Source organism: Jaculus jaculus, unplaced genomic scaffold (genome assembly GCF_020740685.1).
Source record: "Jaculus jaculus isolate mJacJac1 unplaced genomic scaffold, mJacJac1.mat.Y.cur mat_scaffold_34_1_3701052_arrow_ctg1, whole genome shotgun sequence".
In the NCBI taxonomy this organism is placed as follows: domain Eukaryota; kingdom Metazoa; phylum Chordata; class Mammalia; order Rodentia; family Dipodidae; genus Jaculus; species Jaculus jaculus.
Window position 1 is genome coordinate 3,030,417 of NW_025423490.1, and position 16,334 is coordinate 3,046,750.

General features: G+C 38.9%; 1 protein-coding gene and 1 pseudogene across 1 annotated transcript in view; both read right to left on the bottom strand.

Annotated features, from left to right (window-relative positions):
• Positions 1 to 271: 271 nt before the first annotated feature.
• On the bottom strand, positions 272 to 968 carry LOC123457286 (annotated as a pseudogene).
• A 4,750-nt stretch (positions 969 to 5,718) lies between these two features.
• The window catches only part of LOC101603871 (zinc finger protein 571-like), a 137,316-nt gene continuing 126,700 nt past the window's right edge, over positions 5,719 to 16,334 (bottom strand). The window contains 2 exon segments of the mRNA XM_045141239.1: positions 5,719 to 8,806; positions 8,808 to 10,495. Of these exon segments, the coding sequence (XP_044997174.1) occupies positions 8,441 to 8,806; positions 8,808 to 10,495 (2,054 nt within the window). The 3' untranslated portion in view covers positions 5,719 to 8,440.

The following is a 16,334-nucleotide window of genomic DNA, read 5'->3' on the forward strand; positions in this document are numbered from 1 at the left end:
AATTCCAGGTCAGCCTGGGCTAGAGTGAGACCCTACCTCGAAAAAAAAAAAAAAAAAAAGAATTAAGCCCATTCAATTACTAGTATTGGTCAACATAAAAATCGAAAATGACACCGTTGTAGAATACCCAATTATTACCCCAACTGAACATGTATTGTGGCAATGTGTAATTAAAGTTAGTTTCAAATTATATATATATATATATTTAATTTTTTTTCTTCAAAATGCATTATTTGATCTGCTTATTTGCCAAAAATAATTGCAAAAGGAATATGTCCCAAATCAACAGAAGTCTTTTATTGTTTCAATAAAAGCAAAATTGTTCTTATGATCCAGGATCTCATTTCTGTATGCAGCTGAATAACTTAGATCTTACTCATCAGCCTGCTGCACTGTTTCTTTTTCAGAAACATAGATACCATCCAAAAACTTTCGGATATCCTTGTTTTTAACTGTGGTGGCTTGTTGAATCAAAGCAGCTGAATTTGAAACAAGTTCAATATCATTTCCTTCAAGGATTAACTCATCTTTCTGGGCCTGAGACACAGAACAAGCAACACCTGTTCTCATCCGAACCCTGCGGATGTACTTTTCACCCAAGAAATTTTGGATTTCAACAAGAGATACATTTTCCTGAATAACGACGTTGATGGGGAAGTGAGCATACACGGACCTCATCTTGTATCGGAAGCCCATTGTCACACCCTTGATCATGTTCTGGACATGGCTACAGATAGTTTGAACAGTAGCCAGTTCCTTTCTGTTTCCCCACCATTTGTCAACTCGTAGCCTCTTTTTTTCTTTCCCAGGAGACTCAGTTCTACATTGATGTGGTTGAAGTCCCTCCAGAGGGTTCCTCTGGGGCCCTTCACGATCACTGTGCGTCCCTTCAGCGTGATGTCGACATTTTCTGGGATGTCGACAGTCTGGTTGCTGAGAATGGTCTTCATCCTCACAGTAGTTGCGGCAAAGAGACTTAATTAAATTTTTTAAATTTATTTATTTATTTGAGAGAGACAGACACAGAGAGAAAGACAGATAAGAGGGAGAGAGAGAGAATGGGCATGCCAGGGCCTCCAGCCTCTGCAAACGAACTCCAGACGCGTGCGCCCCCTTGTGCATCTGGCTAACGTGGGACCTGGGGAACCGAGCCTCGAACCGGGGTCCTTAGGCTTCAGAGGGAAGCGCTTAACCACTAAGCCATCTCTCCAGCCCTCAAATTATGTTTTTATTCATCCCTTTCAAATGTGATGATTTTTTTTTCAAGCTCTGAACCTGCCTGTGAATGCCACTGAAAGAGTATCTGCACAGTTGCTGAGTTTTTCACCTAGGGAGATACTGGCAGCACCACTTCCATGAGCAAAGTAGTCAGGCTGGCTGCCTGGTACACTGTGATGCCACACTAGAGAATACTGCCCTGTAAGATGAGTGAGCCTGGAGTCCACAGTGCCGTGGCGGTTCCAGTACTGCGTTCTTAGAGTCCTGGCCAGGCTTTAGCAATGGAGACTTACAGGACAGGGCTATCGTGAAACTTAAAGGATGGGTGCCAGGATACCAGGACGGCAGTGGGCATGCTAGAGGGAGTTTCTATCCAAGGCCACCCAGAATGTGGGTGCTTACAGTGCTCATCACTATGCAAGCTGGTGGCAGCCACGTGTGCTCAAAGCATGACAGATGATGTTTCCTTTGCCTTTGAAATGTCTGTACTTGAAAAATGGGATGTGCGTTTTCCATAGCTGTAGTTATTGGCATACACATGAAAGCAAGTAGTGAAGCATGCTGAAACACAGTAAGTCCTGGTCTTGATGGCCATTCTGCAGACAACACTACAGTCCCCCTGACTCAAGTCTATAAATACTGTCACATAAAATAAGTTCACGCGATGCTTCTCTTCTAGCCAAGAATAAGCTGATAGTTTGAATGTCTGCTGTATCTTAAACTAAAGTGCATGGCATCATTGTATCATTTAGTTACTTTTTAAAAAGGTTTATGAACTCCTTCCCCCTTTGCACTGTATGGATAAGACAAAAAAAAAAAAAAAAAAACTTCAGGCGTTTCCAGTTGCCTTAGATAAGGATGAATAGATCCAACAAGCACATCTATAAGACAAAGTAAACTATAATTTTATTGTGAAATTCTCATAGATGGAAAATTAAATTATTTATTCTATCCATTTCATTTTACAATATTACCACTTATTTTTGTACCATATATTTCAATTGCCTGTTTAGTGAAAAATAAACCTACAATTGTTGGCTTAAAAAAAAGAAGTATACTGATGCAATCCCACTAAAAACTGTAATATCTACTATGGAAAGACCGTTCACTGGTGTGCCATATTTAAACTGTCTTTTTTTTTTTTTTTTTTTTTGGTTTTTTGAGGTAGGGTCTCACTCTGGCTCAGACTGACCTGGAATTCATTATGGAGTCTCAGGGTGGCCTTGACCTCATGGCAATCCTCTTACCTCGGCCTCCCCAGTGCTGGGATTAAAGGCATGCACCACCACATCCAGCTTAAACTGTCATTTTTGATAGTTATGTTAGCTACATTACTTTTTCTTTGTGCTTGTGTGGTTTTTGGAATCTGAAAACTACAAATTTCCTGTTGTTTTCTTATGTAAAGTTTTCTCTTAAATTACTGGGCAGAGCACAAAAAATATTTAGTACCTTTTGCAGGCTTTCCTTGCTACTGACAAGTAGCTTTTGATCAGTTCATTTCTCATTCTTTACTGTGTACATTTAATACATTTCTGGTATGTTTCATGGACACTGGAACCCATCTCGTTAGTCCATCAGTTTGTACTGAAGGCCAGTGGATCTCCAAAATAGACTGGAATGGCTGAGGAATTCAATACTATACTCTGAGACCATAACGGGTTCTCTTTTTGGTCTGGAGACAGCTGTTGTTGGGCAGTCCAGCCCACATCCAGTAATGAATCATACATATCCCATTCAAAATATGTATTAATTCTGACCCAGGTGCAGTGGCACACACCTTTAATCCCAGCATTTAGGAGGCACTGCCATAAGTTCAAGGCCACTCTGGGCCTATACAGTGAATTCCAGGTCAGCATGGGCTACAGCGAGACCCTACCACAAAAAGTATGTATTACTGCTGTAAATTTCTGGTGTTCTAGAGTAATGACCAACATAAACTCATGTAGTCTTTTAGGTATCCCATGTATAAACTGATAGCATCTGCAAATAAAGGTACATTGGCTTATTGTCTTGTTTGCATCCCTTTACTTCTACTTTGTTGTCTTATTTCTATAGCTAAGGTTCCCAGCAGTATAACTAATAAAAAACAAAGGAAATATAACCCTTGTCTTCTTTCTAATTGTATTGAAAATGATTTTAATTTTGTTCCCGTTTAGAATAATGTCAGCTAACAGTTTCTTGTATATGGTATTTATTATGTTAAAACAGGTTCCATATATTTCAGTCACCTTTATATTTCTGGGATGAACATCCAAGGCAGGTATAGTTCATAGGAAGAACATAATTTATTTGAATCTTGCAGATAGAGAGGAAGTTCCATAATGGGAGAAGAAGATGGTCTCCTTTCACAAGTCCATGCAGAAAGAAAGAAAAGACACCACTAACATCATATGCAAGAACACCTAGGACCCACCCACAGTGTCATCAAATTCCAAATTTGAATGAAACTCCTGAGTCTACTGGGGGACATCCATTGAATGTACCACTTTTGTCTCTTGCCTCAAAAGACTGATAGCCTTCTGCATTGTAAATTGTATTCGGTCCAACTTTAAAGGTTCCCATTGACTTATCTGAAAGCTTTAAGATTATTTTTTAGCTATGAGTCCTGTAAAATCAAAACAAGTTCTATATTTTCAACATATAAAAGCACAAGGTAAATATTTTAAACTGCTGTAAAGAATGTCAAAGAGAATCTGGACCAGAGCAAAGACAGTAATCATCAAAAGAAATATCAAACATCTTTAGTTTAAGTCTGATATCATAACCAATGACTGACAGTCTCAGAAATTCCCAATTCTACACCTCTGGCTGTCCTGAATAGCCAAGAAAAACTTCCATCCTGAACCCATAATGATCCATGGAATATCTAGAACATCTTCCAAGCAAACCATGACTCAGTTTTCAATGGATTCACCACTCTCTTAATTAGGGTAATAACACCATGTCTATATTCCATGTCTTAGCATGGAACTATGTGAACATCAAAACTTACCCCATCTATTTTTCATGCTTAATAAACCAATATCAGATATGCAGGACACAGCCTTATTTTTAATTCAGGAAAGAAATAAATAATGACCTTGATGATGAGGTTCCTTCTTTTCACGTCTACTTTCAAATGAGTTTGAATTCCAACTATTTAGTCTTTCTGGGGTGCCATATCCTCAGGCATTCTCTCTGTTTTAATGTAAAGCAATATTCCTTAAGGTTGTTAATGAATTTGACAATAGTGACTTCAGTATCCACTTTCATTGCCAGTGATTTTATATATCTTTGAGTTTTTCTAACATTAAATCTGAAATTTCTCAAGTCTATATCTTTAGCCAAGCACATCAGCCCCTTACAAACTTAACCTTGATCAAATTCGGTGGAAATGGGCTGAAGCATGCAATCAGACCATATGCCAGTGACCAGTTCCAATAAAATTTCCTACAGGATGTCCTTCCCCTTAGAAAGTTTGTAAGAAAAGCCTCAAAATATAATTCGCTCTGCTCTTTGAATTTTCAGATTTTCCACAAATTAGTCCATGAACCTTGGCTTACCAAGCTTGAAGTCATATTCAGTTCCAACTACCAAATCCATGCCCATTATTCCAAAATAAATGCTCCAAAAGACCAAAATTCACATTATTAGACTGATCTCAGCAAGTCTACCCTACTCGTACCATTTCTGTCACAGTCAGCTTTATGCTGCTGGATGAACTTCCAAACCAAGGATAATACGAGAAATGTAATTTATGTAAAGCTTGGAAAGAGAGAAGTTCCACAATGGGGGTAGAAGCTGGACCCATTCACAGGTTCATGAATGGAGAGAACAAACCACTAGAACCAAAAGTGAACACACTCCTGTAATCCAGGCAGAGCTCAAGCACTCTGCATACCTTTCTTCCTGGAAGCAGAGCTACCACCAAACACACCTTAGGGAAGGACCCTAGGACCCACCAACAGTGATATCAATTTACAAGCTTAAATAAAAACTCCTTAGCCTATTTGTAGAACATTGATTCAAACTCCCACACCTTAAAAACATGTTTCTTCAAACTTCACGATAGAATGTTGAGTTTTGACCAAGGCTTTTTGCATAAATTCAGATGATCATACCATTGCTGTCCTTCAGTTTATTTGTTATGTTTATTGTTCAGTGTACATTGAATCATCTCTGTAAGTCTGGAATATAACTATCCTGACTGCAATAAGTAATATTTTGACATCTGTTGGCAAAGATTTCATTTAAAATTTCTGCTTCTGTGTTCAAGAAAATGGGTTTAGAATGTCAGTACTTGTTATAGTCCTGTTTAAATTTTTAACAAAATGCAAGTTTAAGACATTTGGATGTTAGATATATCTATTACAAGTCTTTCTCTGATCTGGGATTCCTTTTGCCCTCCCTTTTGCTGGAATTACATACATGAACAACCACAGCCAATTTTTTTTAAAAAAATATTTTATTTATTTGCTTTTAACTGTAAAGAGAAAGAAAGAGAGAGACACAGAATGGGCATGCCAGGGCCTCTATTTGTGGCAAACAATATCCAGATGCATGTGACACTCTGCACTGGTTTTATATAGGTTCTGGGGAATTGACCATTGGTCACTGTGCTTTGTAAGTAAGCGCATAAATTGCTGAGCAATTGTGCCAACCCTAAAACTACCTTTTCTTTTATTATTTAAATGTTCAGCCCAGGATGGGCTCAAACTCCTGATCCTCCTGCCTCCAACTCTTCGGCAATTCACCAGTTTCTTACCGGTGTGCACAAGTGGCACAGGTAGCATTCTTACGTGGATATGGGGTCCAAAGTCACACCCTCATGCTTGTGTGACATGCACTTGACCCAACGAGACATCATCCACGCACACTCACACCTTTTTTGACAATCATTTTATACATATTACATGCATTACATCTTATATCAATTACATACATTAAAAATTGAATAACAACTGGGCATAATGGGAGATGCCTTTAATTCCAGCACTTGGAAGGCAGAGGTAGAAGGATCACTGTGAGTTAAGGGCCAGCCAGAACTACATAGTAAATTCCAGGACAGCCTGAATTGAACAAAAACATGAAAGTAGAGGAGAAACATTGCATTCAAACATCCAAATTCAACATCCATGTCCCACATAAACTCTTTACCATTGTATGATTACATACATTTTCAGTTTGAATTAAAGTCTACACAAACTGGGCATTGTGGCACATGTCTTTAATCCTAGGACTCAGGAGGCAGAAGTGAGAGGATTGCCATGAGTTTGAGGCCAGCCTGAAACTGCATTGTGAATTCTAGATCAGCTTGGGCTAGAGTAAGATGTTAGCTTGAAAAATAAAAATAAAAATAAGTCTCAATAGTCTTTACCAAAATAATGGCTCAAAACTTGAAAATCCAACGTCTATTATTTCCATCACAAAAAAAGGAATAGCAAGGAAATGTTGAAGCAATGTAAATGGGAAAAGAAACAGGACAAATATCAAATATTGCAGCTTTACCTTGGAGACATGACCAGAAAAACAAACAAACAAACAAACAAAAACTGGTCATCAAATTATCCCCACCAGACTTGAATGCTAGTTTTACAAGGAATTCAAACTATCCCAGCATGAGCAGCATTACTTGGTGGCAATTCCTGAAAATCTGAGCAGCCACACTGAAACATTTTTCATCTTTATAGCTCCATTTTTTATATCATAGGGTGTTAACACAAGAATTTCAAGACTTCCCTTCGATGCAAGGTGACAATCTGAAGGCTTTGTGCACTTGCTGAAATTTTTTCCTGCCTTTGTTCTAATTCCAAAAGCAATAATTATGTGAGTGACCAAACCAGAATAGTAATATCCTTTAGTATTGTAATTACACACCTCTCCTGTTTTCAGGCCAGCACTACTGGTACGCTTTTAATACATACTCAAAGATGGAAATGTCTTAAAGAGTTGCAGTTACAGTAAATGATGTTACTATGTCTTTAAATTTCAAACTAATCAACTTTCCTCTGGCAGACACCACCAGATGATTCCTTTTAAATACAATATTCGTCTAGTTCCCAGGAACTGGTGAGAGCAAGTGGTCATCACACAAAATACAACTGTCAACATTTCTTATACTTCACATTTCATTATGCTTTTAGCTTCTTCAAAAATAAGACAATTGCCCATCAAGGTTTTGTTACATCACTGAATAGCTTCATAAATGCAAATTCCTAAGTCATTCCATATATATCTAATAAACCTATTGCAAAAGTAAGAAAAAAAAAGTAGTTCACTAAGCTACAATTTAAAGAATAAAGTGTATGTTTTTTTCTGGCTCATAAATATTATGTGCAAGGCAATCTTTGATACAAAGTTAGGACTAATTTGCTCGTAGGTTTTCTTACTTTTATTGTCAAGATATTAAGTCAGTATTGGAAAGAAAATAACTGAAAATAAGTAAAACTTCTTAGTTATATGAGTTTTCTCATGTGTAGTTATATATGAGTATTGTGTGAAAATGTCATATATTCTCTATATATTTTAGATTCATAAATACTTCTTGAGGTCTATAATGTTAGGTAAGTTCTGACCTTTGCTAGCTTGTTTACTTTCAGAGGACTTCTGATTTCATTTCTCTGATGCATATTGAGAAATGAAATGGAGAAGTTTTCATTCATGCATTCATTACATTCCCAATGATTTCTTCTGGTATAAGTTCTTTGAGGTATGTCTTCCAGATCCACGGTGGTTTTTGACTAATGGCAGAAAGCATTTCAACATACATTACCTTGTTAAGGTGTATTCCCTACATTAGTTCTCTGCTACATGAGTTTTCAATTGTGGAAGAAAGCTTTCCTGCAATCATTGTATTTATATGGATTCTCATTTGTTTGAATTCTCTTGTATATGGCTGTCAAAACTTGGAAAGGAAATGTTTTCAATAGTCATTATATACATATGATTTTGAAGTCATGTGAATTCTCTGATGAGAAATAGGATGTGACTAGGAGATGAAGGCTTTCTCATATTGATATGGCTTCTCATCTGTATGCATTCTCTGATGCACAGTGAGCTGTGAATGAGGTAAAAACTTTTACATATTCACTACATTTATATGGTTTCTAACCTGTGTGAGTTCTCTCATGAGTGGTGACCTGTCACTGAAGGATGAATGTGTTTCCGTATTCATTATATTTACATAGTTTCATTTCCAAGTGAATTCTCTGATGCATACTGAGCTGTGATTTGAAGATAAAGCTTACCCACACTCAGTATATTCATATGGATTCTCATATATGTTTTTTCTGATGTTTATTAAGATTCGACTTAGCAATAAAAGTTTTCCCACATTTGTTACATGCATATGGCTTTTCACCTGTATGAGTTCTATGATGCATAATGAGCTGTGACTTGGAAGTGAAAGCTTTCCAACAAATAATACATCCATATGGCTTTTCACCTGTATGAGTTCTCTGATGAACAGTGAGCTGTGACTTGGAGATGAAAGCTTTCCCACATTCAGTACATTTATATGGCTTCTCACCTGTATGAATTCGTTGATGTTTCTTAAGATCTGACTTTGCAAGGAAAGCTCTCCCACATTCATTACATTGATATGGCTTCTCACCTGTATGTGTTCTCTGATGCATCGTGAGCTGTGACTTGGAGATGAAAGCTTTCCCACATTCAGTACACTCATATGGCTTTACACCAGTGTGAGTTCTGTAATGTCTAGTGAGACTTGACTTGGAGATGACAGTTTTTCCACACACAGTACATTCATATGGCTTTTCACCTGTATGAGATCTCTGATGCTTAGTGAGATGTGACTTGGATATGAAGGCTTTCCCACATTCAGTACATTCATATGGCTTTTCACCTGTGTGTGTTCTCTGATGTATAGTGAGCTGTGACTTAGAAATGAAAGCTTTCCCACATTCAGTACAATCATATGGCTTTTCACCTGTGTGAGTCCTTTGATGTAGAGTGAGTTGTGACTTTGATATGAAGGATTTCCAACATTCAGGACATTCATATGGTTTCTCTCCTGTGTGAGTTCTCTGATGTTTATTAAGATCTGATTTGGTAATAGAGGCTTTCCCACATTCAGTACATTCATATGGCTTTTCACCTGTGTGAGTTCTTTGATGTATAGTGAGCTGAGACTTGGAGATGAAGCATTTAAAACATACAGTGCATTCATATGGCTTCTCACCTGTGTGAGTTCTTCGGTGCTTATTAAGATCTGACTTGGTAATGGAGGCTTTCCCACATTCAGAACATTCATATGGCTTTTCACCAGTGTGACTTCTCCAATGAATATTGAGCTGTGACTTGGAGAAGAAGGTTTTCCAACATTCAGTGCACAAATATGGCTTCTCACCTGTATGAATTCTCTGGTGCTTATTAAGATCTGACTTGGTAATAAAACCTTTCCCACATTCACTACATGCATATGGCTTTTCAGTTGTGTGAGTTCTCTGATGTATATTTTGTTGTGACTTGGGGAAGATTTTCCAACATTCAGTGTATTCATATGGTTTCTCACTTCTGTGATTTCTGTGATGTTTATTAAGACCTGACTTGGTAGTGAAACCTTTTCCACATTCCCTACATTCATATGGCTTTTCACCTGTGTGAATTCTCTGATGTATAGTGAGCTGTGACTTGGAGATGAAGGCTTTCCCACATTCACTACATTCATATGGCTTGCCACCTGTGTGAGGTCTCTGATGAACAGTGAGATGTGAGTTCATAAAGTAAGTTTCTCCACATTCATTACATCCACATGGCTTTTCATATGTGTGAGTTTTCTGATGTATAGTGAGTTGTGACTTGGAAGTTTTCCACCATTCAGTGCATTCATGTGGCTTCTCACCTGTGTGATTTCTCTGATACTTATTAAGATCTGATTTGGTAATAAAACCTTTCCCAAATTCATTACATTCATATAGCTTATCATCTGTTTGAGTTCTCTGATGTATAGTGTTCTGTGACTTTGAGATGAAAGTTTTCCAACATTTGGTACATTCATATGACTTGTTACCTCTGTGAATTCTCTGATTCCCAGTAGGATGAGACTGGGAGATGACAGCTTCCTCATATTCAATACATTCATATGAATTCTCACCTTTGTGAGTTCTCTGATGCTCAATGAGTTGTGACTTGGAGATCAAGGTTGTCCCACATTCACACAGCTCACCTGTGTTTGTTCCTTGATGACAAGTGTGATGTAACTTGTGATAAACAGCATTCTGGCATTGTTTAAAATCATCAGTCTTCGTCCAATGCATTTTTTCTTCAATTTTCACTTCTGAGGAATACAAAGAAACTTATTACATTACTAATACTAAAGCAAAATTTGACTTTCAAAGGCTTCCTAGCATTTTCCAAGGTTTATACTTTAAGAAAAGATGGCTGATAATACTTATATTAAACTACTTTTCTATTGACTCTCATATTCTCTATAGGGGTTTTCTTGACTTCTCACACAACAAAGTGTAAACAAATACCTGCCTATAGTCACAGAATTTATTAGAGACCACTAAGTGGGAAAATTTTTGTTTGTTGTTTGTTTTTCATGCCTTCTCAATAAATTCTGGCCTAACTTTTCTGAAGACAACAATGCTACCTTGAATTAGGGTTAATCAAGAATTTAATTTCCACTGAAATAACTTATTGGGTATGAAGAATTTCCTTTATTTCCCACTTGCAGTTCCTTGCTAAAGTGTTTACCCATCTTAGAACATGGAGTCTGGATGCTTTGCTCTACAGAAGCTTGGTTTATTTACAAAGATTATTGCAGAATTCTGCTACAATAAGATAGATCTTTTTGGTTGTTGCTTCTAGTCTCTCCATTACCACCTTATTCCATGGAACATATTCATGATAGGGTTTTTTTTTTTTCTTTTTCTTATTTTTATATACACATGCATGTATGCGAGTTTGAAAATGTGTATTATCCAATGCTTTTTTGCTGATTATAAGGTCATGTTTGGGTGTCAGTCATTGCTTTTAACCTTGTTTGACAGTTCCACCAGTTATAAACTACTTTGTATGCCATGACTCTGGCATATGAAATTTGAGGAATTCTTGGTTTCCTCGTTGATTCCAGGTATTATAACTCATAATTTTCCAAAAAGGACATTATTCCACTAAGTGATCTCCCCAACTAACGTAGAGTTTCATACTGAGTGTGGACATGATTCTTTTGTATTTTCCAATGAGTGGCATTTAATGATAATAGTAGATGGACATCATTTTCAATCATTATTCTGAATGAAGGAGAAAAGGAAAAGGAGGATGGAAAAGAAAAAAAGTGTGCATGAGAAAGAACCCAACAAAAACAAACAAGCAAAAAAAAACCACACTAGAAAATAAAAGCAAAACAATAGTAATTGAAATAAAGAAGACTAAACTGTCAATATGAAAAGCATAATAACATGGAATAAGCTAAAAATAAAGCTGTCAATGTAGAAAAACCATTGTTAAAAAATAAAGAAAAAAGAACAAATTGGAGAATACCTATACTCGTTCTCTAAGTGGTTTTTGGCAGAGGTAATGGTGTTTCATCTGGAGACAGATGATAACTCTTTCTCAGTGTTGAAGTTGGTGGTGTCTGTGCACTAATGGATGGTAACTCTTTCTCAGGGTTGAAGTTGGTGGTGTCTGTGCACTAATGGATGGTAACTCTTTCTCAGGGTTGAAGTTGGTGGTGTCTGTGCACTAATGGATGGTAACTCTTTCTCAGTGTTGAAGTTGGTGGTGTCTGTGCACTAATGGATGGTAACTCTTTCTTAGGGTTGAAGTTGGTGGTGTCTGTGCACTAATGGATGATAACTCTTTCTCAGGGTTGAAGTTGGTGGTGTCTGTGCACTAATGGATGGTAACTCTTTCTCAGGGTTGAAGTTGGTGGTGTCTGTGCACTAATGGATGATAACTCTTTCTCAGGGTTGAAGTTGGTGGTGTCTGTGCACTAATGGATGATAACTCTTTCTCAGGGTTGAAGTTGGTGGTGTCTGTGCACTAATGGATGATAACTCTTTCTCAGGGTTGAAGTTGGTGGTGTCTGTGCACTAATGGATGGTAACTCTTTCTCAGTGTTGAAGTTGGTGGTGTCTGTGCACTAATGGATGATAACTCTTTCTCAGGGTTGAAGTTGGTGGTGTCTGTGCACTAATGGATGATAACTCTTTCTCAGGGTTGAAGTTGGTGGTGTCTGTGCACTAATGGATGGTAACTCTTTCTCAGGGTTGAAGTTGGTGGTGTCTGTGCACTAATGGATGATAACTCTTTCTCAGGGTTGAAGTTGGTGGGGTCTGTGCACTAATGGATGGTAACTCTTTCTCAGTGTTGAAGTTGGTGGTGTCTGTGCACTAATGGATGATAACTCTTTCTCAGGGTTGAAGTTGGTGGTGTTTGCACTAATGGATGATAACTCTTTCTCAGTGTTGAAGTTGGTGGTGTCTGTGCACTAATGGATGGTAACTCTTTCTCAGGGTTGAAGTTGGTGGTGTCTGTGCACTAATGGATGATAACTCTTTCTCAGGGTTGAAGTTGGTGGTGTCTGTGCACTAATGGATGATAACTCTTTCTCAGGGTTGAAGTTGGTGGTGTCTGTGCACTAATGGATGGTAACTCTTTCTCAGGGTTGAAGTTGGTGGTGTCTGTGCACTAATGGATGATAACTCTTTCTCAGGGTTGAAGTTGGTGGTGTCTGTGCACTAATGGATGATAACTCTTTCTCAGGGTTGAAGTTGGTGGTGTCTGTGCACTAATGGATGATAACTCTTTCTCAGGGTTGAAGTTGGTGGTGTCTGTGCACTAATGGATGATAACTCTTTCTCAGTGTTGAAGTTGGTGGTGTCTGTGCACTGTTGGATGGTAACTCTTTCTCAGTGTTGAAGTTGGTGGTGTCTGTGCACTAATGGATGATAACTCTTTCTCAGTGTTGAAGTTGGTGGTGTCTGTGCACTAATGGATGGTAACTCTTTCTCAGGGTTGAAGTTGGTGGTGGTTGCACTAATGGATGGTAACTCTTTCTCAGTGTTGAAGTTGGTGGTGTCTGTGCACTAATGGATGATAACTCTTTCTCAGGGTTGAAGTTGGTGGTGTCTGTGCACTAATGGATGGTAACTCTTTCTCAGTGTTGAAGTTGGTGGTGTCTGTGCACTAATGGATGATAACTCTTTCTCAGGGTTGAAGTTGGTGGTGTTTGCACTAATGGATGATAACTCTTTCTGAGGGTTGAAGTTGGTGGTGTCTTTGCACTAATGGATGGTAACTCTTTCTCAGTGTTGAAGTTGGTGGTGTCTGTGCACTAATGTATGATAACTCTTTCTCAGGGTTGAAGTTGGTGGTGTCTGTGCACTAATGGATGGTAACTCTTTCTCAGTGTTGAAGTTGGTGATGTCTGTGCACTACTGGATGATAACTCTTTCTCAGGGTTGAAGTTGGTGGTGTCTGTGCACTAATGGATGATAACTCTTTCTCAGGGTTGAAGTTGGTGGTGTCTGTGCACTAATGGATGGTAACTCTTTCTCAGGGTTGAAGTTGGTGGTGTCTGTGCACTAATGGATGGTAACTCTTTCTCAGGGTTGAAGTTGGTGGTATCTGTGCACTAATGGATGGTAACTCTTTCTCAGGGTTGAAGTTGGTGGTGTGTGTGCACTAATGGATGGTAACTCTTTCTCAGGGTTGAAGTTGGTGGTGTTTGTGCACTAATGGATGGTAACTCTTTCTCAGGGTTGAAGTTGGTGGTGTTTGCACTAATGGATGATAACTCTTTCTCAGTGTTGAAGTTGGTGGTGTCTGTGCACTAATGGATGATAACTCTTTCTCAGGGTTGAAGTTGTTGGTGTCTGTGCACTAATGGATGATAACTCTTTCTCAGGGTTGAAGTTGGTGGTGTCTGTGCACTAATGGATGGCAAATCTTTCTCAGGGTTGAAGTTGGTGGTGTCTGTGCACTAATGGATGATAACTCTTTCTCAGTGTTGAAGTTGGTGGTGTCTGTGCACTAATGGATGGTAACTCTTTCTCAGGGTTGAAGTTGGTGGTGTCTGTGCACTAATGGATGATAACTCTTTCTCAGGGTTGAAGTTGGTGGTGTCTGTGCACTAATGGATGATAACTCTTTCTCAGTGTTGAAGTTGGTGGTGTTTGCACTAATGGATGATAACTCTTTCTCAGGGTTGAAGTTGGTGGTGTCTGTGCACTAATGGATGATAACTCTTTCTCAGTGTTGAAGTTGGTGGTGTCTGTGCACTAATGGATGATAACTCTTTCTCAGGGTTGAACTTGGTGGTGTCTGTGCACTAATGGATGATAACTCTTTCTCAGGGTTGAAGTTGGTGGTGTGTGCACTAATGGATGATAACTCTTTCTCAGGGTTGAAGTTGGTGGTGTGTGTGCACTAATGGATGGTAACTCTTTCTCAGGGTTGAAGTTGGTGGTGTTTGCACTAATGGATGATAACTCTTTCTCAGGGTTGAAGTTGGTGGTGTTTGCACTAATGGATGATAACTCTTTCTCAGGCTTGAAGTTGGTGGTGTCTGTGCACTAATGGATGGTAACTCTTTCTCAGGGTTGAAGTTGGTGGTGTCTGTGCACTAATGGATGATAACTCTTTCTCAGGGTTGAAGTTGGTGGTGTCTGTGCACTAATGGATGATAACTCTTTCTCAGGGCTGAAGTTGGTGGTGTCTGTGCACTAATGGATGATAACTCTTTCTCAGTGTTGAAGTTGGTGGTGTCTGTGCACTAATGGATGATAACTCTTTCTCAGGGTTGAAGTTGGTGGTGTTTGCACTAATGGATGATAACTCTTTCTCAGGGTTGAAGTTGGTGGTGTTTGCACTAATGGATGATAACTCTTTCTCAGGGTTGAAGTTGGTGGTGTCTGTGCACTAATGGATGGTAACTCTTTCTCAGTGTTGAAGTTGGTGGTGTCTGTGCACTAATGAATGGTAACTCTTTCTCAGGGTTGAAGTTGGTGGTGTCTGTGCACTAATGGATGGTAACTCTTTCTCAGGGTTGAAGTTGGTGGTGTTTGCACTAATGGATGATAACTCTTTCTCAGGGTTGAAGTTGGTGGTGTGTGTGCACTAATGGATGATAACTCTTTCTCAGGGTTGAAGTTGGTGGTGTCTGTGCACTAATGGATGATAACTCTTTCTCAGGGTTGAAGTTGGTGGTGTGTGTGCACTAATGGATGATAACTCTTTCTCAGGGTTGAAGTTGGTGGTGTTTGCACTAATGGATGATAACTCTTTCTCAGGGTTGAAGTTGGTGGTGTCTGTGCACTAATGGATGATAACTCTTTCTCAGTGTTGAAGTTGGTGGTGTCTGTGCACTAATGGATGATAACTCTTTCTCAGGGTTGAAGTTGGTGGTGTTTGCACTAATGGATGATAACTCTTTCTCAGGGTTGAAGTTGGTGGTGTGTGCACTAATGGATGATAACTCTTTCTCAGTGTTGAAGTTGGTGGTGTCTGTGCACTAATGGATGATAACTCTTTCTCAGGGTTGAAGTTGGTGGTGTCTGTGCACTAATGGATGATAACTCTTTCTCAGGGTTGAAGTTGGTGGTGTCTGTGCACTAATGGATGGTAACTCTTTCTCAGTGTTGAAGTTGGTGGTGTCTGTGCACTAATGGATGATAACTCTTTCTCAGGGTTGAAGTTGGTGGTGTCTGTGCACTAATGGATGGTAACTCTTTCTCAGGGTTGAAGTTGGTGGTGTCTGTGCACTAATGGATGGTAACTCTTTCTCAGGGTTGAAGTTGGTGGTATCTGTGCACTAATGGATGGTAACTCTTTCTCAGGGTTGAAGTTGGTGGTGTGTGTGCACTAATGGATGGTAACTCTTTCTCAGGGTTGAAGTTGGTGGTGTTTGTGCACTAATGGATGGTAACTCTTTCTCAGGGTTGAAGTTGGTGGTGTTTGCACTAATGGATGATAACTCTTTCTCAGTGTTGAAGTTGGTGGTGTCTGTGCACTAATGGATGATAACTCTTTCTCAGGGTTGAAGTTGGTGGTGTCTGTGCACTAATGGATGGTAACTCTTTCTCAGGGTTGAAGTTGGTGGTGTCTGTGCACTAATGGATGATAACTCTTTCTCAGGGTTGAAGTTGGTGGTGTCTGTGCACTAATGG